The 26,556-nt window shown below is 38.9% G+C and overlaps 1 protein-coding gene across 1 annotated transcript in view; it reads right to left on the bottom strand.

The window, feature by feature from the left end:
* PATJ (PATJ crumbs cell polarity complex component) overlaps nucleotides 1-26,556 on the bottom strand; it is a 337,921-nt gene that overhangs the window by 80,076 nt on the left and 231,289 nt on the right. Inside the window, exons 30-31 of the mRNA XM_069480086.1 lie at nucleotides 20,545-20,617; nucleotides 4,878-4,970 (exon numbers count right to left, since the gene is read on the bottom strand). Of these exons, the coding sequence (XP_069336187.1) occupies nucleotides 4,878-4,970; nucleotides 20,545-20,617 (166 nt within the window). The remainder of the gene's footprint in view (nucleotides 1-4,877; nucleotides 4,971-20,544; nucleotides 20,618-26,556) is intronic.

Here is a 26,556-nt window from a genome sequence, read left to right as displayed (position 1 = left end):
TTGACTAGATTAAGGGATACCTAGATAGCTGGAAAGGCATTTTCTGGGGGGGCGTGCCTGTGAGGGTGTTTCCAGAAGAGAATGGCATTTGAGTCAGTGCCCTGAGTAAGGGAGATCCGCCCTCACCCAGTGTGGGCAGGCACTATCCAATCAGCAGAGGAAAGGCAAACACTCTCTTTTTTCTGGAGCTGGAGTACCATCTGCTCCTGCCCCTGGACAACAGAACTCTAGGTTCTCTGGCCTCCGGATGCCGGGGCTTACACCAGCGGTCCCCAGTTCTCAGGCCTGACGACTTGAACTGAGCCGTGCTACTGGCTTCCCTCATTCTCCAGACTGCAGACCCTACTGTGGTACTTCCAGCCTCCATAAACATGTGAGCCAATTCCCCTAACAAATCCCCTCTCATATATCTCTATATCCTGCTGGTTCTGTCTCTCTGGAGAACCCTAATGCATTGGTAACTGCATTTTTCAGGTCGGAAAACTCACTTCAAATTTCCAAGTTATACCTTCATACTTCACTCAGAATAGCTGACCTTTATATGGCTAACCCTTAGTGCTTTAACTGGAATTACAACATTGTCATTATTAACAACAACAACAACTCATTCTTATAAAGTGATTATGGTGTACTCTGGCATAGTTCTAAGTAGTACTTTCATAATTATTAACTCCTTTAATTCTTACAGCGTCCCTTGCTTTCTTTCCTCCATTTTACAGATGCAGGAACTGAGTCCCAGAGAGGGTAAGTCATTTCCTGAAGGTTATATTGCTAGTAAATGGTAGAACCAGGATTTGAATCCAAGTAGTCTGGCTCCAGTGTTTGCATTCTCAATAATTTAGTTATACTGATTCAAAAAAGTATATTCTATGAACACAGATATTACAAATATTACAAAAACAGATTTGTATCCAAAAGATGAAAATAATCATTTTAGGAATTCATGAGCTTCAATGTCAGCAAGCTACCAGGGAGTCACAGACCTTTCAGAAAGAATCCCAGCTCTTCCAATTTCTAGTTTTGCCATCTTTCACGGAGCAGATGAAGGTCGCATTTATAAATCTGGGATAAATAATTTATGTTCTTTTTACATAGGGTTAATATTTTGGGGGGATAAGATCGAATAAGACTGTGAACTCACTAAATATCATTTTAGAAGAAATTGTGATATTAAAAAATTAAGCTAATGAGATAATAGATGAAGCATTATTTTGCAAATTGGAAAGTTCTATACGAATAGTTTTTTTAAAAATCCTTTTCAGGATTGAAAAGGTGTGGTGGCTCATGCCTGTAATCCTAGCACTCTGGGAGGCTGAGGCAGGAGGATCATTTGAGGCCAGGAGTTCGAGATCAGCCTGAGCAACAAGTGAGAACCCTGTCTCTACAAAAAAATAGAAAAATTAGCCCGGCGTGGTGGTGCATGCCTATAGTTTCAGGTATTCTGGAGGATTGCTTGAGTCCAGGAATTTGAGGTTGCAGTGAGCTATGATCATGCCACTACACTCTACCCGGGGTGGCAGAGCAAGATCTTGTCTCAAAAAAAAAAAAAAAGAAAGAAAGAAAGAAAAAGAGAAAAAAAAAAGTCTTCAAAAGGCTTAAAAAATAGTCTTAACAGGCTCTCACCTAGACTTCTGAAATAGATCCTAGACACTTCACTGACTCCAGTCTCTCACAGTTGGAATCTATGTTTCACAAACCATCATCTGATCTACAAACAAGTTATTTCTCCTTTAAAAATATTTAGAGAAATGGAATACATTCTAAAGTTATTATAAACTCCTCGCTGTGTATCTGGGGGCTACTGAGATACGGCCCAAAGCCAACCACAACCGAATGGTGGAAACAGCACTGGAGTATGCACAGACCCATGACTTAGTCTTAGCTCTGAAAATAACAAATCATCTTGGAGAACTGATTTAATGGCTCTTTGGAGTGTAATTTCTCTTAGGTAGCACCTTGTGTACACACATATCCATCCAGCTATCAACAGACATTTATTGAGCACTGAACATAAAAAGAGGAATAAATTAACCTATAGTTCATAGCACACAGTTCTTTCACTTCTGTGACTCCACTGCCCATGGCTGCTCTATAAAAGGCCAGTCCCTGCTTGCTACTCCATAATCCCACCGTTCATCTGGTAAACCTTCTCCAATTTATGCCAACCTCAGCAATCTCAGATGCCTTCTCATCTTTCAAGGTTCATCGTAAAGGCCTTCCTAATCTAAGAAACCTTCCCTAATCTCTGAATGAAGTGGGGGGTTCCTTCCTCCTCTGAATTCCCATCACATTGTGGTTTTTTTCCTCCCCTTGATACACTTCTGCCTGGTATGATTTTCTAGCTATAAATTCTATTACTCTGGCTAATGCTAGAGGATAAGATTCATGAGGGTGAGGACTGTGTTTTTCTCTTGGTGACTTTTGCAGGGTCCAGCACAGTGCCCAATGAGACATTTGTCCCCACAGGAAACAAGCAAGAAACTTTAAGAGGGTTAGAGCTTACAGCTTCCAATTGTAAAAACAGTCAAGGCCCACAAAGATCACATGCTACCCTCCGGACAGGGTAGATCAGGCAACAATCCTAGGATGGTGCAGCCATGCAGCGGAGCGCACACCAATCTTACAATAGAAACAATCAAATAATGACTAGTGATAATGAAAAGTTATTAATACTTTTTTACAACAATTATGTATATATTAGGCTAAACCATGTGAAAATTTTACCGATAAAACAGCAATTTCATATAACTCAATCTAATATGTTGCTGATTTATGTATCATCTGTCTCTTTTCCCACTCCCACGGTGGCATGAGTCCCATGAGGGAAGGCATTTTTGTACGTGTCATTCGCCATTGTATCTCTAGTGACTGGAACATGGTGGCATTTGGCAAATATTTGTTGAATGAATGAATGAACTTACAAAGCACCAACTATTTGCCTTATACTCTTCTATATGATTTATATTCCATAGCCCATTTGTTTCCTCATAACATCCTAATTACTGCCATTCTTCAGATGAGAAAACTGAGGCTTGGTGAGGTCAAGTGACTTGTGTAAGACCACGCTCTTAACCAATACTTTATGCTAGGCCATTTACATTTATACTATAAAAGTTGTCGAAATTCGCACTCTCTTTCCTCTCTGAACTAGACTATGCGCAGATACTACTGAAAACAGTGACAAAGAAATTTTAGGATACCAAAAACAGAGGAACATGGGGAGGAACAAAGGGGGAAAAGAGAAGCACTACGCCATGGGTTTGGGGAAGCCTGTTATTCTTGGTGAAATCCAGCATGAAGCATTAACTAAAAATGACCCTCAGTCCTTCAGGTCCTCTGCTTCTTCCATCACTGGTGCTGCTTACTTGGGAAGAAGGGGCAGATGATGGATGCCTTTTGCCTTCAGCCTACAGATGAGCCTTGTTGGGACTACCAGACTCCTCTAGCAAGCAAGGGAGTATTCCCACTCTTTTTACTCTTTCCTCTGTAGACAAAATTGGGGGCCCCTACTTATAAAATCCTGTTGCTTTAAAAGACTTTTCCCTAACCTACCTATGGAGATACAGTGCCAAAAAGAACAAGTGAATAGTTAATATATTTTTAACTGACAGGGATTTGTTTGAAATTTGTTGATGTTACTCATTCTCCTTCAGTGCAAATATGCAGTCTATCTTTTGGAAAGGGAAAACTGTAACCTTGGGACACCTTGTTCAAGAACAACGGTCATGATTTGTCACTGTCACTATTCTTGATGCCAGGGGTCTCAGGTCGCATGTAGGGTTTGTCCAAGAGCAGCTCATTACAATTTCTGCTCTTGCTGAAATGTCCTTTTTCTTCACCTGGAAAGAATTAGTTTACTTTCTAGGATATGGAATATAAGGCAGTCCCAATATATTTTCTAAAAGTTGAAAAAGGTAAATGGATGATTTTTCAAACTCCCTAAAGTGTAGTAAAATGAACAACTCTGGGCTGTCATAAAATCAGGTTGATACTACTAAGTGATTAGTTCTTTGAGATTTGTAAGATATTTTAAAACATGGAAGGAAAAAAGTCCACATATTTTTTTAGAATTTATAGTTTAACCCTGGAAGTGCCAGGCTGCGAAACAGAATGGGAGATTATGAGCAAAGCATGGGATTCAGGCAGAGTGAGGATCAATCTCCAAGTCTACCCCACACTAGCTGGTGGCCTTTGGCAAGTTAGGTAACTTCTCTAACTCTCGGTTTCCTCACATGTAGGAAAATCAAAGATCAGGAAGTGAATAAAGCACAGCACCTGATACACAGTAAATGCTCAATAACTATTTATTTTAAAATGGGGTCTATGTTGCCCAGGCTGGTCTCCAACTCCTGGGCTTAAGCGATCCTCCTGCCTCAGGCCCCTGAGGAGCTCCTGAGTAGCTGAGATTACAGGTGCATGCCACCATGGCTGGGTATCAATAACTATTAAATAACAAAATATTAAACAGTAGACTACATAGGAGGGAGAGTTCTCTAAAATTGCCTCTCTTCTAATGCCCTAGCCCCTGGGTGAGTTTAAGTATCTTTTGCTGTGAATCAATGGAATAAATGTAACATTTTTTCCTGTACCTCTAGGACTAATTCAGCACAGCCTTGGCCTTATAAAAACCCAATATTAAACCAGATTTAAGGGACTGCTTCTTTAGTCCTAGACAGCACAATTCAAGCATCAAGAAGGTAGAAGACGCTATTCTTCGGAGTGAATGGGTTATTCACTACATGAAATAGTTTCTCCTGTCTCAGAGATCAAGATTCCCAGAGACGCAAACACAACAGATGGTCCTTTCCAAATTGGTCCAAAATATAGGCAATACGTCCTTGAGAAGAACAAAGGGTGGAAATACCCAGGATTCTCACCAGTTTGGAGCTTTCACTTTCAGGCAACTGTTTAATACCAAGTTCAAGACCGCCATCTTCCTCACTACTGACAGGTTCGGTGCCACTCTGATCCTACGGGACATCAAAAAAGAAAATGGCAAAGATGTCATTCTTCACTCACACTCCCCCAAACTGTACAGATGCTCAATCACAGTTGCTTGTTTTTTTTTTTTTTTTGAGACAGAGTCTCACTCTGTTGCCTGGGCTAGAGTGCCATGGCATCACCCTAGCTCACAGCAACCTCAAACTCATGGGCTCAAGCCATCTTCCTGCCTCAGACGCCCTAGTAGCTGGGACTACAGGCATGCGCCACCATGCCCGGCTAATTTTTCTATACATATTTTTAGCTGTCCATATAATTTCTTTCTATTTTTAGTAGAGATGGGGGTCTCACTCTTGCTCAGGCTGGTCTCGAACTCCTGGGCTCAAACGATCCATCCGCCTCGGCCTCCCAGAGTGCTAGGATTACAGGCGTGAGCCACCGCGCCCGGCCCCAGTTGCTTGTTTTCTTGTTGTAATGGATATTGCTTCTGCTGCAGAAGCTGTTCCAGTTTTCTTCCTTTCTAACAGAAGGGCCATTTTTTCCCCCTAGGTTACTATCTCTGCTGCTGACAGATATGCCTTAGGGAAAGCTGGTACCCACTGCCTGTTTCAGCTATAGGCCTGATTGTCTAAGGTTGGTCTCATTCTTTTGCCACTGATTTTGTCAGAATGAGTATGTTCCCAATGGGTACATTGGGAATGGATTTTGTCAGTTCTGGCCAATGAGACACAAAGAGAGGTTTGCTGGAGATATGTGGAAAAGTTCTTCTTTACTCTTAAGAAAGCCACAAGAAGTCCCCATACTTCCCAAATTAACAAGGAAGTATAAAGCCCAAATTTCCATGGGCAGCCACCCCCCAACAATGAGGAAACCAGCCCTAGCACGAAGCTGACACTGTGGGCGACAGAGATGGAAAGAACCGGTTCTCTGATGGCAAAACTAGACCACTGCATCAGCAAACCTAGAGCCCAGCCTTGCCTGTAGCCACTTTCTGTGAGAGAGAATAAATTTCTTTGTTTCAGCCAGTCTGAATTAGCTATTCTGTTACTTCCAGCCAAAATTTTCTCACTGAGCCAGTTGATTATTTTCTGCAGAAGACTCAACTGCTTGAGAAAAGAGACTGTGTTTATCTTGTTTATTTCTGAAATCAAGTACCTAGCACCATGCCTGGCACATGGACACCACTTGACAAACACTAGTGGCACCAGTGAATGGAGTCCTTGTTTTCTTTGATGACTCTTCCCTGCAGAATCCTAAAAATATGTATTTAATATAAATGAGACATCTGGTAATAATATGCCTCATTAAAATTCTAAAACACATTAAGCATCTCCTCAATTGAATTATGACATATTAAATGTTATAGTTAATTAACTAGAAGTTTCTTTACTTTCTGGGGGTACCTAACGGAGCATGAGGGTGATAAATGGAGTATCTACATTGTACTTATCTGGATTTTTATTTTAAATCACCACCATTCTGGGATTATTGCAGATTTTGACGGGATAGTCGGTAAAAAGAAAAAATTAGTTTTGATTTTGGGACAATCGACCTCACTCGTAATTTAAGAAATGCAAATTACCGCAAAGAGAAAGCATTCTTTCAGTTATCAAACAAAGGACAGAAAAGAAGAACATTCAGTATTGATAATGTTGTAGGGAAACAGGAACTTTTACACAGCACTGAGAGAATGTAAATTAGGACCATCTTCTGAAAAAAAAACCATACATAATATATAGATATGTATGCAAAGAAAATATCTATAAATATATAGAACAATTTTTTTTAATTGCTTACTTCTAGGAAGTGGAATTATGGAATGAGGACTTCTTGCATTAGTTATTTCTATACTGTTTGATTAGAGAAGAATTAGCATATGTAGTATTGCCTGTTTAAAAATAAAATAAAGGAGGACTATGAGAAATACCTAAAAGAAAAAAAACAAAAAAATCCAAGACAGTAAGTACCATGGACTTTAGAATTGGTCAGATCTGGGTTCACATCTCAACTCTGCCACTTAGAATTGTATGACTTGGGGCAAGCTGTTTTCTAACTCTGGGTACAGGCTGAGTGTACCTTACCTGAAATGTTTGGGCCCAGAATTGTTTTGGATTTTGGAATATTTGCACTATACTTACCAGTTGAACATCCTAAACCCAAAAATCCAAAATTCAAAATTCTTCAAAGGGCATTTCCTTTGAGTGTCACGTTGACGCTCAAAAAGTTTTAGATTTTGGAGCATTTTGATTTTTGGATGCTCAACATGTACTTGTTTTTAAAGTACAGATAAAAATACCAGATTAAAAATACTACCCTACCAGGTTGCTTTGAAGATTAATGAGTTAACATGTAAAATATCTACTTGCGTAACACCAAGTATAGTTAGTTTTGTTTCTAGCTTTTTGTTGATGCAGGTTCTTTATTCCTGTACTGTCTCATGTAATCTTTCTACTAGCCCTATATGGATTTGTACCGTTGTGATCCCAATTCATGGATGAGAAGAATGATACATTTCAAGTAACCTGCTAAAGAACTTCTAGCTAGTAAAAGAGGCAGATCAAGGATTCAAAGCTCAATGAGACTGACACCAAGGGCCATGTTCTTGGTACATTTAGGGCCTAGCATATAGGTCCAAGATGCATCCATTAAACAGCTGTTTTCTTCCCTACTTTAGTATTCATTTTATAAAGACCAAGAAACTCTCATCTTTAATATGCACACTGCTGAGAAATATAAACATAAAGATTTCTCTAATTTATTTAAGGAAGACTTTCTGTCTCTCTTCAAAGGCTCTTCAATTTAGGGCCTATACACTAGGCCCTAAATAAATGATGGTCTCATTTCTCTCTCATTCTTCCTTTTCAGTATTGAGTGTTGATGAAGTAGTTTTATAGAAGACAAAAATAACAATCTTTTTAAAAATTATTGTCTATAGACCATGGATTTTAAAAAATGTGATTCAGTATTTCATAACCAGAAAATTTCTTTAGATAGGACATCATCTTTGAATAGGGTGGCTTTGCTAATAAGCTATTTAACAGAGACAAAGAGAAGAAAAAACTCACAACACATAATTGCTCCTTTGAAGAGAAATCTTACACAACAGCCCATTGTAAGATTTACTACCTGTGGCCTAACTTGTTTTTTCTAAAAGTTTGTTTTTTCACAGCACTTGAGAAGAACTGGGAAGATAGAAGGAGTGTGGACAACAGTTCCAGCCAGATCTCATTCCAAGGACTCTGATAAGTCAGCCTCACAGAGGACAAAAAAAAAGGAAAAACAGCTTAGCGTTTCACAGCTGCAAGTGTGCAGCAATAACTTTTATCCCCCATTTACCCCCTAACAACCACCCCCCAATACCTTATCCTCCCTGCTGGCACTTCTCCTTTCTTTCTCTTGTGCCATGTCCTTCCCACCTTCAGGAAGTAAAATAAACTTTCTTTCTTTAAAACTATTCTAATCTCTAATCTTTGTGTTGAGAATTCTTTCTCATCCCATGTTGGCACCCTAACAGTCGTCTCAGTGAATTTTGGGTAGTAAAAATTACCACATAAAATAAACATGCCCAAGTTAAATAAATTTTGAAAACATTTTAGTAAGTTTTAAAGACAGAAAAATTCTTAACAAACGAATAACCTTTTCAAAAATCAGTAATCTGTGGAAAACTTTTAATATCCAAATTACTTAGTATGTCTGGTTCTGCAAGTTGTGGGGGCGCCTGAAGAGGGCCTGGGGAGGCTATGGTATCCAACTGGAGCTTTGAAACAGACAACGTTTGTAACTGCAGCACGTTAGATTGTAGAACAAACCGACAGGTCACTCCTCTAGTAACCCTGCAAACGGCCACCACCTCTGGTCCCAGATGAGAGGAGATTTGCACCAGGATAGTGCTCAGCTGATACCATTCATATAATTATGTATATGTCTCCTTGGGGAAAAGAAAGTCTTCCTTAAATAAATTAGAGAAATCTTTATGTTTACATTTCTCAGCAATGTGCATATTGTAGATGAGAGTTTCTTGGTCTTTATAAAATGAATACTAAAGTAGGGAAGAAAACAGCTGCTTAATGGATGCTTCAACTTGGAAAATTTAAGAAAACACGGGCAAAACAAATAGCGTATGCATCTTTTAAGATATGAATAAAAACAAAAAAATACCCTCTACATCTATACCCATATCCCACACTTAGAAACTAGAGGCTCAAGTGAAGCAGAATTTACTGTACAAAGCCAGGTCTCAATGCCACTTATTCCATAAATCCCTTCCTTCTTCTTAGCTGGGAGACATCTCTCTGTCCTCTAAATTCTCCTCACATCCTGAACCTCTTCTCTCACTTATCATCATCTCTTTTGTATCCTTATTATGTATATACAGAACTGATCTCCCTGATGAGAATAAAAGATCCCTGAATCCAACATCTGTGCCCCATTCATTTGCTTTGTCTAATTCATTTTTACATTTATCCTAGGTCTGTATCTCTTCAAAGTCCATGCTCTTTTTAACTGAATTGTGCTCCCCTTCCAAATCTTTTCTTCTGTTTTTAGTTTGAGACTCCATACAGGAGAGTTTGAGGTCCGAATCCAGATGGAGAGGAGAGTCAGGCAAAAATGAAGTTGGAATTGAGGGAGGTTAGCAAGGAAGGATTTGCTTTCCAGGAGAGCTAAAGTGTGTAACAGTGTTCATGCTGAAATGAGGCACAGAACAAAACAATGTGGATTCTGTTCTGAGAACAGAATGGCTTATGAGTTAAGGAGCCTTCCAAATACCCTACTCACTGGGAGCTTAGAAAAACGATGGAGATGGGAAAATAGGTCAGCAGCATGATTTCTAAGGTATGAGTGCATCACGGTGGTTTGAAGACCATCTGGCTGACGGATGGTGGTCCATTGACGCCCCAGATGAGTCAGCTAATCCAGGTGGCTGGATATCTCTGTCCTCACTTGCTGATCATCAAACCACCTGTCCAAAGCTGCCTGCTCAAGGAGAACCACCTTTCCCCATGAAGCCCACAGTCAGTAGATTCCACAGTGAATTATGTTTTACAGGTGAACGAATGGAGAAGGCAAGGCTCACACTGCACATTTAACATAGCCTTTGCCAAGAGACCAGTAAGACACACAGTCCAATCTTCACGTAGTTCTGATCTCCCTCCCCGGGGATCCCCTCAAATCTTCTACATAAAGTGATGATGGTTATTATTTTATTTTTAAACTTTATTGTTTTATACTCACTATTTGTCTGTAGTTTCCCCCCAACTGAACAGTGAAAACCTTGATAGCAGGAATGATGTTTTATTTGAGAGTAGACTCTCAATAAAAATTAAATTCATTAAAGATGTTCTTGTAGATTGAAAAATGTGTCTGATCGATAAATGTTCAACAGTGTTGCTCCCTACCCCGTGTTTCCTCATTTAGCATGACAGAAGAGTATATGGATATATACAACTGTTTTCCTTTTAATTGATTTAAAATGTTACTAAGCAAAATAAATTTAAAAAAACAGCAACTATACTTCCCTAATATAATTGAAAGTGTTTTTTTTAAAACAAGAAAACTTACGTTGGTTTAGATTTTGTCATCTCCATATTTCTTAAATCCATTGCTATTTTCAAAAACACCACAGAGTGATTAGTCTCATTGCTAGCCTAAATTCACAGATATTTCTTTCTGCAAAGCCACATTTACCAGATGTGACAAAGTGAATTTCTTTCTTCCAGCCCCAAACATGAGCATATTTACTAGGCTACTCAGAATTCCAGAAAGGCAGTGCACAATTAACATTAAAATAGAAATTATGTTAATGGATTCTCTGTGTAATAAACCTCTCCCATCTTTGAGGACTGCTCTACCTCACTTAGTATTCAAAAAATCATGACTTCCGAGAATAAGGAAAAAATGAAGGTTCTTGCTTATATAAAGACATTCTAAAAGATTCAGGCTGCCTTGTCAAGGAATGGAATAAATATCTTGCAACTCAAGTATACTTGAGCCCTCAGTACCTCTTACAGGACCACAGCAGTGGCTTCTTAACTGGGTTTCCCTCTTCAAGACATCTTTAACATTGCTGTTAGACTAATGTACCTGAAGTAGAGCCCTATCAGACCATTTCATTATTCAAAATGCCTTCAGCAGCTCCAGTGCCCAAAGAATGAAATTCAAACCTTCTGAGATTTAAATTCAAGCCTCTCTCTCATTTGACCTCAATTTATTTTCTGAATTCCATCTTCTATCCTTCGTTTCATATCCCCTTATGTTCATCTCCCCAGTCTACACCAATTGTTTTACTTCTGTGTTTTTGTTTGTGCTATTTCCACATTCTAATGATACACATATTTAAAAATCCAACCTATCCAACTGAAATAGCTGTTTCCCTACCAGGAAATAGTACTCATCTTTTCTGAATTCTTCCTGTAGCTTTATTTTATCTCCTAGGACACCCTGTATTTTAGTAACATAAATGTACATCTTATTTTTCCTATAAGACTATAAGTTCTTTAAGGGTGAAGACTATGTGTGATTAATCTTTATGTACAAAGTAGATATTTGGTAAATAGCAGCAAGCAGAATGAACTGAATCAGTAAATATTAATAATTATTCAACACTGAAATGAAACATCAAGGATATAGAAAAGAAAGGAACCAAAACACGGTTCCTGCCATTCCTTTAGTCAACAAATATTTATTAAGTAAGGATTACGTACTAGACACTGGGGATTCTCTGATCAAGAAGACAATAAGCCCAGTCCTACAGAAGCATTATAATTTAGTGCGGTACATACAGTCCTCATTCTTAAAACATTGAGACAATGGCTGGGAGCGGCAGCTCATGCCTATAATCCTAGCACTCTGGGAGGCTGAGGCGGGAGAATCACTTGAGGTCAGGAGTTCGAGACCAGCCTGAGCAAGAGCAAGACCCTGTTTCTACCAAAAATAGAAAAATTAGCTGGGCACAGCAGTGTGTGCCTGTAGTCCCAGCTACTCCGGAGTCTGAGGCAGGAGGGTGGCTTGAGCCCAGGAATTTGAAGTTGAAGTGAGCTATGGTGATGCCACTGCACTCCACCCTGGGGTGACTGAGAGACTGTCTCAAAAATAAATGAATAAATTGAGATAATGCAGGAAATATAAGAACATATAGAGAAATATAAGAATATACAGAGTCCTAGCTGAGAAAACCCATTTAGAAATGGTTCCTTCTTTTTTCATAAGGCCCAGGTGATATCACACAAATGACAGGGGGTAATTTTTAAATGAATCATGAGTATTATATAACTAGAAAACTAGGGGATAAAGATTACTGAAGGGAACCGTGTGGGATGAAGTTGATCATAATAATAGCATCCCTCATTTGAACACTTATGTTCCAGGCACTAAGCTCATTACTCTCTATACATTATTTTATTCATTTTGAGTCATGGGAAACTTGGAGGAACCTTCCAAAAAGCAATCCTTCAAGAAATTGTCATTTGTGAATTAATAAAGTGGAAAGGCAATCCAAGTGGAAGAAACAATAGGAGCAAGGACATAAGAGTTAGGAGACCAAGATACAAGTGAAGTAGCCAGTGCTTTATAACGCATTAATGAGAGAAGAACATTGAGTAACTGTAGAGGTGAATACAAAATCTGAATTGTAACCTTGAAATGAAGACTTGGTCTGATAGTCAAGAGGGAGGTATTAATGAGTTTTGAGCAAGAAGATAAATACAGTAAATATTGTAAGAAAAGAAATCTTGACAACCTATAGGAGAAAATATTTACAAACCATACATCTGATAAGGCATTAATATTCAAAATATATAAGAAACTCAAATAACTCAATAGCAAGGAAGCAAATAACCCAATTAAAAAATGGGCAAGGACCTGAATGGACATTTCTTAAAAGATGACATACAAATGGCCCATGGGTATATGAAAAAATGTACATCACTAACCACAGTGCAAATTAAAACCATGAGATGTCACCTCACACCTGTTAGAATGGTTCTATGAAAAATATGAAAGTTAATAAGTGTTGGTGAGAATGTGGAGAAAAAGGAATTCTTTTGGCACTTTTGGTGGGAATAAAATTTTTTAGTACTGCTATTATGGAAAGCAGTGTGGAGGATACTCAAAGAATTAAAAATAGAACTACTATACGATCCAGTAATCCCACTACTGGGTATCTATCCAAAAGAAATAAAATCAGTACATCAAAGAGATATCCGCACTGTCATATTCATTGCAGCATTACTCACAATAGCCAAGATATGGAATCAACCTAAGTGTCCATCAACAAATGAATGAATAAAGAAAATGTGGTATACATAATAGAATGTGCATACATTCAGCCTTAAAAAAGAAGGAATCCTGTCATTTGTGACATGGATGAACCAGGAGGTCATAATGTTAAGCGAAATAAACCAGGCACAGAAAGTCAAATATATGTGATCTCATTTAAATATGGAATCTAAAAAAGTTGAACTCATAGAAGCAGAGATTAGAGTGGTGATTACCAGGGGCTGGGGTTTGGGGTTGGGATTGGAGTAATGTTGGTCAAAGGATACAAAATTTCAGTTAGAATAGGAGGAATAAGTTTAAGAGATCTATTATTCAACATGTTGACTATAGTTTTAATAATAATGTATTGAATTCTAAAAAATCTCTGAGATGATTTTAAGTGCTCTCATTAAAAAAAAGATAAGTATATGAGGTGATGTATATGTTAATTAGTTCGATTTGGCCATTCCACAATATATACATATTGCAAAACATCATCTTGTATATGACAAATGTATACACTTTTTTTTTTTTTTGAGACAGGGTCTCACTCTGTTGCTCAGGCTGGAGTGCAGTGGCATGACCATAGCTCACTGCAACCTCCAACTCCTGGGCTCAAGCAATCCTCCCACGCCCAGCTAATTTTTTAAAAAAAGGTGTTTTTTTTTTTTTCTTGAGACAGAGTCTCACTCTGTTGCCCAGGCTAGAGTGAGTGCCGTGGCGTCAGCCTCGCTCATAGCAACCTCAAACTCCTGGGCTCAAGCAATCCTCCTGCCTCAGCCTCCTGAGTAGCTGGGACTACAGGCATTCGCCACCATGCCTGGCTAATTTTTTCTCTATATATTTTTAGTTGTCCATATAATTTCTTTCCATTTTTAGTAGAGACAGGGTCTCACTCTTGCTCACGCTGGTCTCGAAATCCTGAGCTCAAACAATCTGCCCGCCTCGGCCTCCCAGAATGCTAGGATTACAGGCATGAGCCACCATGCCCAGCCTGTTTTTTTTTATTTATTTTTTATTTTTTTATTTTTTAGAGACAGAGTCTCACTATGTTGCTCAGGCTGGTCTGAGCAACTTCTGATCTGGACTAGTCCTGCCTCAGCCTCCCAAAGTGCTGGCATTACACACATGACCAGCCTGCAATTTTTATTTGTCAATTTAATTAATCAGTTAGTTAAAGGAAGGAAAGAAATCTTGTTTTGTATATAACTACTGAAAATGGAAGATGCTGGAGGGTGGGAGTTCTGGCAGAGGGCTATAATATAAGCATAATCACAACTAAAATGAGTTCTTACCGAATGCCAGGTATAGGGCTAAGCATTTTATAAACATTATTTAATTCTTCCAACAAATCAGTAGAATTAATTATCAAACCCATTTTATTTATTTTTTAGTGAAAAATCAACATTTTCATTCCTTTTTTTCTTTTTCTCAAACAGATACTTTAGATCACTCAAACCCATTTTAAATGTGAGGAAACTGAAGCTTACAGAGCTTAACTGGCTCAAGTTTACTTTGCTAGGCAATCGTGGAATAAAGATTGGGACGTGGATTTGTCTGAATTCTAAGCTTTTGTTCTTAATCACTGTGCCAAACAACTGCACCAGTGGTACCACAATTATCAAGAACTGCAGCATAATCTCTTATAAATATATATAGCTGCGTGGATAAAATACTTTAGTACTTGATCCTCACAACCGCCCGACATAAGCAAGGGAGGCTATTAATCTGGCTGTAGGGAAAAAGACCGCCTGTGAGAGGTTAATTGCCTTTACCAAGGTCATGTGCCACAGGTCACTGTTAGAGGCAAAACCAGAACCCACATTGCCCGAGTTCTTGTTCAATGCTCTACTAGCACTCTTGCTCACTCTACTAGCACACAACGGCATGAAGCAATTTTGTTCTCTGCTATACCTCTGGTGTCTAGAATAATGGCTGACACACAGTAAGAGCTCAGTAAGTATTTGCTGAATAAAGGAATGAATATATCATTAGTACATAATAAAAGTGCTATCTAATTATGCTGAATCATTATCAGGTCCAACTTAATAATGATATAGCTTATTTCATCTATCTGGTTATGATTTAAGTGGGCTATCTCTTTCAGTCATATGACGGATACGAGTTATGCTTGAGTCCTCAGTAGAAACATCTAAGGGGAAAAAAGACCCAGTGAGAGAGACCTCCACATGCAAATAAGAAAGGATGAGAAAGTGGCCAGGTGACCAGAGCACACCTATACTCTTCATATGCCACCCACAGGAGAGGCATCACGCATCTTTGGTGGCAGTTACTAATGCCAACAGTCCAGAAAGGAACTAAAAATCCCTCTTTAGAATATAATTCAAATTGTGCTGGTGCAATAGAAACATATGGTGTATCTTTTCAGAGAAAAGGATTTATTATTTATTTATAAATCTAAGTGTCTAATGTGATTTAATTATACTTGAAAATGAAATATAAATAATGGCACACAAATCTAATTCAGATATGATAATAAGTACTTGAAACATAACACTGGCATTATTTATACTTTACATATATTACTAGCCTGCTTTATTTAAAATCAGTCGTCTATACTTTCAGAAAAAGATATTTTTAAATGACACCAAGTTATTTTTCTGGCTGATAAGATTTTCCTAGGGTAAGGCATAAATAAAATTTATTTTTTACAGGTGACCGATTAGAACCATTTCTGTCATTAGCACAATTGAAGAAATGAAAAAAATCACTAATACTGTACAGCCATCCCTTGGTACGCTTCCGGGATTGGTTCCAGGACTCCCTGAGCATACCAAAATCTTTGCAGACTCGAGTTTTATAGTCAGCCCTGAGGAACCTGGTATACAAAAAGTTGGTCTTCTGTATACATGGGTTTCACATCCTGAGAATATTGTATTTTCAATCCGCCTTGGATTGGATGCAGTTCAGATCCACATTGAAGGGTCAATTGTATAATATATTTAAATATTGAGCTAAATATACCTAAATATTTGAATCAAATAGTTTGCATTTACTGAGTACTTACTTTGTGCTATAAGCTGTACTAAATGCTTTGTATACATCACTTCCTTTACTCTTTATGGCAAGTCTATGAAGGGCTGGTGATAGCATGCCCAGATATGGACGAGGAAGCTGATACTGAATCACATACCTGTGTCTAGGCATACAGGTATGCTCGTCTAGCCTCTCTAGGCACCAGTCTCTCCTTTGGTAAAGTGGAATTAACACTCTCTCAGTTTGGATGTAAGTGGGACAGAGGACAACATATCAAACGCATCTAAGATCGTGCTTGACACAGTGGACACTGTATTCAGTCATTCTTTCTTTTAAGTGCTGCCCTTTGAGCAAGAAGACAGCAAAAACTAATTGGCTGGGTACAGATTAAGGAAGATACATCGCAGATATCAGAAGTCATTTCTGACTGCAAGAATACAAATCAAACAGAACAGAAAACCCAGAAATGGTCCTCTTAAAACTAAATATTGACATCAACAGCATATATTTATCTACTCTGTGACACAAAAACTGGATCTCACATAAGCCTTTTAAAGACATGTTAGTTTTCTCAGTCATTACAAGGGTACTTTTCTTTTGCACTGAGAAAAAAATATGTGCAAGAAAAGACAAATTCAGTCCCTATGGGATGATATTTTGATGTAAACATTTACAGCCAACAATGCTAAAAAAAAAAAAAAAAAAAAGAAACTCCAAAATATTGCTTCCACCAAAGATTTATATGACATTCTATAAATACAAGAGAATAATTAGCAATTAAGTACTGGTATTTATTTTGTAGCAATCATGTGCCAGGCACAAGATATTTTTATATATATATATATGTGTGTGTGTATATGTATATATAAATAAAATCTTTCTATGTCTCTCTGTATATCTTCTCTTAATAACCCTTTGAGGTAGAAATTATGATCTTCCTGCAGAAAAGTAAAGTGAGGGTTGAAGAAGTTATTGCAACTACCCAAGATCACAAGTCTGGTGTGTGGCTGTGGTAAGATTTGAACTGAGGTAGTCTGGCTCTGGAGCCCATCCTCTCCACCACCACGCTAAACTAACTGCCTATGCTAGAATGCAGAATGAAAAACCCAGTGCTGGCAAGGCTGTGGTGAAATGGCTACTGGTAGGTAGTCACTACCTATCACTAAAATCTTTTTCAATAGTAAGTGGTCAATATAGATTAAAATTTTGAACATGTATAGCTTTTGAATCAGCAATTATACATTGGGGGTATCTATGCTATAAAAATAAAAGCACAGGCTGGGCATGGTGGCTCACACCTATAATCCTTGCACTTTGGGAGGCTAAGGCTGGAGGATCACTTGAGCTAGGAGTTCCCGACCAGCCTGAGCAACATAGCGAGACCCTGTCTCTACATAAAAATAAAATAATTAGCCAGGCATGGTGGCATGTGTCTGTAGTCCCAGCTACTCAGGAAGCCGAGGCAGGAGGATTCTTGAGCCCAGGAGTTTGAGGTAGCAGTGAGCCATGATAATGCCACTGTATTCTAGCCTGGGCAACACAGCAAGATCCTGTTTCAAAAAAAAAAAAAAAAAAAACACTAACATCTAGTGATTGATACACATGTATGCCCATACATAGGGATGTTTATCTTGGTGCTCTTTTACTGGAAAGATATTGGAGATCATCTGAATATCTGTCAACTGGAAAAAAATAAATTATGATAGAACATATTAAAACATGCCATCATATTAAGCAAAAAAGCAATTTTTTTAAATGTATAGAATATATTCCAGAGGATGTATAATAGACATCTCAAACTTCACCTACCCAAAACAAACTTCTTAATTTATACCTCCCTGTGGAGGAACAGCTATTCTTCAACAGACTGTAGTAAATGGCACCACTATCCACCCAGTTGCTCAAGTCCAAAATCTATTTCCCCTCAGCTCCCACATTTAATCAATCAAGTTTACCTCAACCACCAAAACATCAAGAATCTGCTCACTTTTCTTTGCCTTCAACATCAACACCTCCTCTAAACCATGTGCAGGTCTCACCGGGGCTTCTAGTGTATTACTTTCACCTTCCCACAATCTAGTCTCTATACTTAGCAGCTGTGGGAGACCAGAATATGCCACCCCCCAAAAAGGAAGAATTTTTGAGCTGAAGGGAGTTAGAAAGAAGCAGATACAGAAGCTCTCTGCCCCCCCTTTATTTGCCTAAAAGCAGGACACAGATTTAAAAAGACAAAAGGTATTCTCACCACCACCACCAGCACCAGCACCACCACCACCACCACCACCGCCAGGGAGAACACAGGTTAACCGCTGAGGACAACTTTGGATCCTTATCCTCTGGAGATGGTACCAGAGGAGTCTATTATTCATTAACAAGCTTTACTAACTACCCTTTATCTGCCAGTTATTTGCCTTCCCCCAAGTTGTCCCCGGTCCAGAGGCAAAGTCCTTTTCCTTTATCTTGTCACTTCTCTAAAAATTTACTGTTTTTTATTGTAGATGCTACATAAACTGGGATTTAAAGCCATCTCTTTGAGTACTACTCATGCTCTGGGCATCTCCCATGTATATACGAAATACACATGTTAATAAACCACTGTTTGTTTTTGTCTTGCTAATCTGTCTTTAGTTACAGGGGTTTGTTCCAACTAAAAACCTATGAGGGTTGAAAAAAAAATTATTTTTATTCTCCTAAACAGCCAGATGGATCATTTGAAACTGTATATCAGTGTACCTCATTTCCCTGTTTAAAACCTTCTAGTGTGGCTGGGCGCGGTGGCTCATACCTGTAATCCTAGCACTCTGGGAGGCCGAGGCAGGTGGATCGTTTGAGCTCAGGAGTTCGAGACCAGCCTGAGCAAGAGCGAGACCCCATCTCTACTAAAAATAGAAAGAAATTATATGGACAGCTAAAAATATATATAGAAAAAATTAGCCGGGCATGGTGGTGCATGCCTGTAGTCCCAGCTACTCGGGAGGCTGACGCAGGAGGATTGCTCGAGCCTAGGAGTTTGAGATTGCTGTGAGCAAGGCCGACACCACAGCACTCTAGCCCGGGCAACAGAGACTCTGTCTCAAAAAATAAATAAATAAATAAATAAAACCTTCTAGTGGCTTCCAATGCACATAGAATAAAACCCGAACTTGTTACTCTGACTTACAGAGCCTCTCTCTCCTTGTCTCAAATTCCACCACTCTCCCGGTTCCTGCTATGCTTCCAGCCGCAGTCCTCACACGCTCTCACTTGGGAGTTATTTCTGTCCCCTCTGTAGGGAACGCTTCTCCACCTTATTTTGGAATGTCTGGCTCTTCCTGATCATTTTGATCTTGTTTAAATTTCACCTTGTCCAAACGCCTTCCCTATGAGCAAAGTGGTCACATTCCCTCTTTTAATTCTCTGCAAGGCGCTGAACACGACATGCTAATTCTCTTGGTTTATTTATTTCTTAGTTAATTTGTTATCTTTCTCTCCTCATTAGAATGTAAGCTGAACCATGGCAGGGAGCCTTATCTGTTGTATTCACACCTATATCTCTCATACCCAGAATAGCGCCTGACATAACGTATGTACTCACTGAACACTGGTTGAGAGAATAAAAAGAATGTGCATTGTATAATCAAATTTTTCTTAAAAGGGACACTATAAATAGCTATTTATTTCTGTTGTAAAAGTAAAGAAAACAGTATAGAAAGATACTAAATAGTAAACATCTACTTCCTAGGGAGGTAGGGAAATAAAAATCAAGTTTTCCTCTAATAATTCTGCATTGTTTAATTAGTAACAATAAATATGTATTTCTTTTTAAAATTAAAAGATAATTCAATAAATAAAAACTGTGAAGGAAAGGAATATTCCCTTGGCTGGAGAGGCAAACAGATTACACAGCTTTATATCTATCTATCTATCTATCTACTCTAGAAGCAGACCAATATTATAGCAATCTTCTTGTACTAGTAATTTCTCCATTAATGGATGAAACTAATTATTTAAAGATACCTGTGATAAGAGCTATTAAAGTCTTTTGAAACAATGAAGAAACGGGTACAATTCAGACATAAAAAAAGAATTTCCTAGTAAATTCTGAAATGCCCAATTAGGACAAAATGATGTATCTAGAGGAAACCTTAAGCAGCTTTGAGGAAGGTAATGCTCACATGGTTAAGTTCTAATATATTTACATTGTTTTATAATCATACCTCAGATACTTCCTATTTTAGTCAGGGAAATTCACTCGTTAATAAATTCTAGGAGTTTAGGAATACCAAATACTGAAAATCAAAAATGTCAGATTTGGGGAAAATGATCATGACAAATCCACCTAATTCATTAAGAGCTCATTAGGGACATCCTTACCTCAACAGAAGACGGAGAACTCGATGGCAACGGGAATGGCGTAACGGCCATCTGATTGACTGCATCTTCGTTTCTGTGAAATGTTACAATAGGCAGAATGAGTACACAGTAAATGCTACGTTGTTGGCTCAAACGATAAATACCTACCTAGTTCTCAGTTGGAAATGCACACATAGCATCACAGAATTAAATACACGCACGTGCACACAACAACTTCCAAGCATGCAAAGCTATTAGGCACAAAAAGAGATGTATTACTCAAGGGACACTAAGATATAATTATTAGTGACAAAGAATGATGATGCTAGGAGTTAGTCAAATCCCACTTAGTAAGTCAGGTACTGCAGAGGATGATTCTGGAAATGCATCAACTTTTTCAGCACTGTGGAATATAAATTTTTCAAATGGGCGTGTGCAAACCTAACCTCTAAGCCCCATTAATGTCTAGCGTGTTTTGTTCTTTGAACTGGAAAGGTTCCCAGCCTCCTCACTTGGTTTCTAACTTTGTTTTGCCAAATGAAGGCTGACAGGGTGTCCACCGCAGGCCCTACAATGTGGGTCGAGGAGTGGTGATGGATGGGGAGAGCAGAGCTCCAGACAGGCAGTGCTTTGTGGCTGAGGCCCATTCTCCTCCTCCTCATCCCAATGGAGTGGAATAGGTGGGAGCTGACACATCACCAGGGTGGCAGGCACACAACTCCTACAACACTGGTTCTGACTGTTCGGGCCTATTTCTACCACATTACTAGCAGATGGTAGGCAGTGGTCTATGGGAGATAATGACTATCCTTTACTATTCATTCTTGATGCATGGCCAACACAATTATCTCAAGATTTAAGTGAAGCGTGACTTTTTGTTTCACGATATAAACTGAGGAAGCTCACAAAAATGCTTCTTGCTGATATGTAAAGGTCTAAGACTGCTCACAGATCTCTCTCCACATGACCTGTGTATATAGAAGAGGTGCTGCTGACTTGGGAGGGCTCTCAAAATCCAACCCCATTGTACATTTTATTTCTCATCAATTGGATAATGAGTCCATTGGTCCATATTGTTCCTGCTTTAGTGCTTTAGTCATGTCACTGCCTCTACTTGAAATGCCTCTCTTTATTCAATTTATGCCTCACCCATACTTCTCCTCTAGTATGAATTCAGTAAGCTCAACTGGGTGAATTATTCCATGAAACTCAAAGACTATCTGTACATGTCTTCCAAATTCACATATTTAGCCCAGATATTCTTCTGAGCTTGGATATGCATTCCCAGCTCCTACTTTATAGGCCTACTAGATGTCTTACAGGCCATCTCAAACACAATAGAGCTTTTTCTCCCACTCAGTCCCCAGATGATTCCATAGTCAATTCTCCCCACCTGTGTAAACACCAACACTATCTGCCCAGTCGTTCAACCAAGAACCAGGAGTCTTTCTTGAAACCTCTCATCCCTCACCTGTACTTCCAACCCACCAAGTTTTGTTGATTCCACCTTCAAAACATATCCTGAATCTTTCTGCTTTTTTCCATCCTGTTCTATCTATAAGCCGTCATCATTTCTCACCTGAAAAGAACATCCTATTTGGTCTCCCCTCTTACATCCTCTCTGTAATCCATTCTTCACCCAGCGGAGTTATTATGATCCTAACACATAAATCTGATTCTATTTCTATCTTCTGCTTAGAATCTTCCTATGGTTTCTTAATGCTCTTAGGGTCAAGTCCACAACGGATGGATAAGGAGGTGGTAAGGTCCCAACCCCCATCTCCGGCCCCCTCTGCTCTCACTCCCTTGCTCACTCTGCCCAAGTTCAGCCGCGTGGCATTCTTTCCATTTCTCAGCTAAGCCGGGGTCCACCCACCTTCTCTCACCCTGTTCTCTTCTGCTCTGCCTGCCTGTCATCCAAGTCCTTTGTCTCATTTACTCCTAGTTTTCTTTCATAGTTAACACAAATGTCATTTCCTGAAACAAGCCTTCCATGACCTCCAGGATATTTTTATAGCACTCTCAACAATGATCGCTTTTATAGCTCTGTTTCTTTCATAATCTACCTGATTTGTGTGAACACGCACTTCAAGGACAAGACCCATGTCCTTCCTACTCTCTGTTACACTATCTAGGGGTAACACAGTGCCTGGAAAATGCTTGTGCTTAACAAAGTTATTGAAAAAAAAATGAATAAATGGGGGTGGAATGTAATGACCACTCTCTTCCATAAGGAGACAGAAATGTAGGAGTTTCACTAACTAACTGTGGGGCTTTGGGGAAATTTCTTCTCAGAGCCTCAGTTTCTTGATCACGTAAGCAAGTAGGTTAACTGTAAGAATCCCAAACTATTGTCAATTCTTTGTGGAATGAGGCAGAACATAGAGAGATGAAGTCTATGTACCATTTCTTACTCTACCTTTCTTGGATTGTTGGACTATCTAGTACACAAGCTAAAAACAAATTGGAGAAAACTAAAACTATAAAGTGACGTAGAGCATGAAGAACATATGTATTTTTTCTGCAGCATTACAGATGGCTGGAGCATACACTATTATGTTAAGAGATGGCTATTGTTTTTCAGGGAGTACAATCCATCCCTCAGCAGTTTGCTCACACATAGAAAAAGTAATCAGTCACCCTGGCTAAGTAATAGCACTTTCCCAGTGGTAATTCCCCTTCCCATTCAGTTTCTCCCATCAAATAACACAATAGAGCTCAGCTCAGCTTAGGGCTGAAAGCCAACAGGACACGTCTGCTCCAGATTTGGAACTCACAGGGCAGAGTGTATTTGGTAGTAATTAAGTAGATGGCTTTTCATATCTCTTTCAAAGGTTACCAGCATTAAAAATACGGCTGCATATAAATTCTTATTGAGAGATCATGATTAACTAGACCAATTTAGCTCAAATCAGTCAAGTTATCCCTTCACAATTTAATGATTTTCCCAAATCAGTATGATTTTAATGACCTTTAAAGTCCATATTTGAACCCCACACAATAGAAAACCTACAATTACTCTCAATGAAAAGAAGAAAGTTGCTGCAAGAAGTTACAGTTCATAATCCTTTATAATCTAGTGAATAGTGAATTTCACACACCTCAGCATCAAGTCTTAGAGAGCTGACATACCAGCAATTTTAAAACCGAAAGTAGAAAGAGGGAAAAGTAAACGAGAGAAGGCATTTACACTTCAAACAAGCAATTAGCCTGGATGACATCTGCGGAGCTTTGATCCCTTATATCCTCTGAAATCTGTTTGCTTTATATTAATAATTAACCTTTCCTTTCCATATAATGAACACAGATTTTCTTTTCTTTTTTTTTAGAGATGGGTCTTCCAGTATTGCCTAGGCCTGGCCTCCATCTCCTGAGCTCAAGCGATCCTCCTGAGTAGCTAGGACTACAGGCACTCGCCACCACGCCTGGCTAATTAGCAATAAGCTTCTTAGGCTCCAGTGCCCCATATGGGACACAATCAGAAATTGTTATTGTTTATTGGTGTTTTTATAATTATCTTTGAGAGCTGTTGGGAGAGAGATAATGGAGTCCTACCACGGATAACAGTGAGAACCTTCTTCCAGGGCATAAGACCCTGTGTGTGTGTGTGTCCTTTTTGCTGTATGTGCCATGCTCAGTTATTAAAGAAATCATTTGTGCTGGTCTTTCTCCCTCTCCAAGCACAGGGATGGGATCTTATTTCTTCACATCCCTAGCTTAAAGCAGGGTACCTGGCAGAGAGCAGGTGTACTATAAATGTCTGTTGAATGAAAGTGATCTTAATAAGGCAGGAAAAAGAAAGCAGAACTATTCAACTGTGCCCTGTGCTTTCCGAGCGGCTTCAGTCAGTTAATGACAATGTGCTTCCTATAGCCAACCAGCTCTCAGTATTTACCACATGTAAGGGACATTTCTTGGGGAGGCCCAGCTCATGGTGATTCCCTGGATGGGCCATAACGCCTATACTAGGTAACTAACAGCTCTGCCTCAACTTGACTGGATGTAGAGGGCAGACACCCACTTCAGTGTGGGCCAATCAAATTCTCTCTCCCAGGGACTCCAAATTTAGAACAGACACATAAAGACCAGGAGTGTAGCATCAAGACACAACCAATGGAAATGTTCAAGGCTAAACAGGGGACTCAAACTCCCTTCTGCTGATATTTTTAGAGTTGCATGATTCCTTCTCTTTTCTAAAGAGTACATCAGACATTTCTGTATTCTTTTTTTTTTTTTTTTGGAGACAGGGTCTCGCTTGCTTTGTCACCCAGGCTGGAGTATAGCAGTGAGACCATAGCTCACTGCAACCTCCAACTCCTGCACTCAAACGATCCTCCTGCCTCAGGCTCCAAGTAGCGGGGACTACAGGCACCACCACACCCAGATAATTTTTCTATTTCTTGCTATGTTGCTTATGCTGGTCTTGAACTCCTGAGCTCAAGTGATCCTCCCACCTTGGCCTCCCAGAGTGTTAGGATTAGAGGTGTGAGCTCCCAGACCCAGCTTATATTCTTGTTTGTTTGTTTTTGGCATGTTATATTTGTACATATTTATGGGGTACATGGCAAATTTTGTTACATGCATAGAATGTGTAATGATCAAGTCAAGGTATTTAGGGTATCCATCACCCAAATATTTATCATTTCTACGCCTTGGGTACATGTTAAGTCCTCTTTTCTAGCTATTTTGAAATATCTAATAATACATTGTTGTTAACCATAGTCACCCTACTGTGCTATCAAACATTATTCCTTCTATCTAACTGTATATTTGTACCTATCAACCAACCTCTCTTCATCCTCCTCATCCCTAAACACCCTTCCCAGCCTCTGGTGTCTCTGGTATCACTTTCTACCTCCATGTCATCAAATTTTTTAGCTCTCACATAGGAGTGAGAACATGAAATATTCGTCTTTCTGTGCCTGGCTTACTCACTTAACATAACGACCTCCAGTTCCATTCACGTTCCTGAAAATGACATGATTTCATTCTTTTTTATGGCCAAATAGTATTCCACTGTATATATACACCACATTTTCTTTATCCATTCATCCACTGATGGTTACTAAGGTTCATTCCAAATCTTGGCTATTGTGAATAGTGCTGTCATAAACATGGGAGTGCATGTGTTCCTTTGACATACTGGTATCGTTTCCCTTGGATATATACCTAGAAGTGGGATTCCTGGATTGAATGGTTGTTCTGTTTTTAGTTTTTTGAGAAATCTCCATACTGTTTTCTATAGTAGCTGTAGTAACTCACATTCCTACCAACAGTGTATGAGAGTTCCCTTTTCTCTTGCATCTTGTGAATATCTGTAAATTTTTTGTCTTTTTAATAGTAGTCATTCTGACTGGGGTAAGATGGTATATCTCCTTGTGGTGTTGATTTGCCTTTCCCTGATGATTAGTGATGTTGAGCATTTTTTCATATCTTTGCTGGCCACTTGTAAGTCTTCTTTTGAGAAATGTATTCAGGTCCTTTGCCCATTTTTAAATGGGATTATTTGATTTTTTACTATTGAGTTGTTTGATTTAGTTTTTCTCCACAGGATGCTAAGAGTACTTCCAATTCAGTTTCTTGTTTGTAGAACACATTTATATTATGGCAAACACATTTTAGATCCTGATTTCAATTCTGATTGTAACCTAAACTTTTGTACCCCCACAATATGCTGAAAAAAGAATTTAAAAAAAGTATAAATATTAAAAACCAAACAAACAAACAAACAAAAAGACACACTCATATTGGTAAAAAGCACAAAACTTGTGTTAGGCAGGATGCTAAGAAGGCTCCCAAGATTCATGCCCCTGATTTGTGCACTGTGAATATGATGAATTTCACTTCCATGATTAGGCTATATTATACTGCACACCTGACTTTAAGATAAAGGGAGATAGATTATCAGGTTGGCCTGACCTAATCATCAAATGAGCTGTTTAAATTGGGAGATTTGACTTCTCAGAACCTTATTGTCCTGATCTCTTAAATTAGTAGGTTGACTTATATGAATTCTGAACTGATGTAAATTCT

Source organism: Eulemur rufifrons, chromosome 8 (assembly GCF_041146395.1).
Source record: "Eulemur rufifrons isolate Redbay chromosome 8, OSU_ERuf_1, whole genome shotgun sequence".
Taxonomy (NCBI): domain Eukaryota; kingdom Metazoa; phylum Chordata; class Mammalia; order Primates; family Lemuridae; genus Eulemur; species Eulemur rufifrons.
Note: the sequence above shows the minus strand (reverse complement) of the source record. Positions and strands in the feature narration are given on the sequence as shown.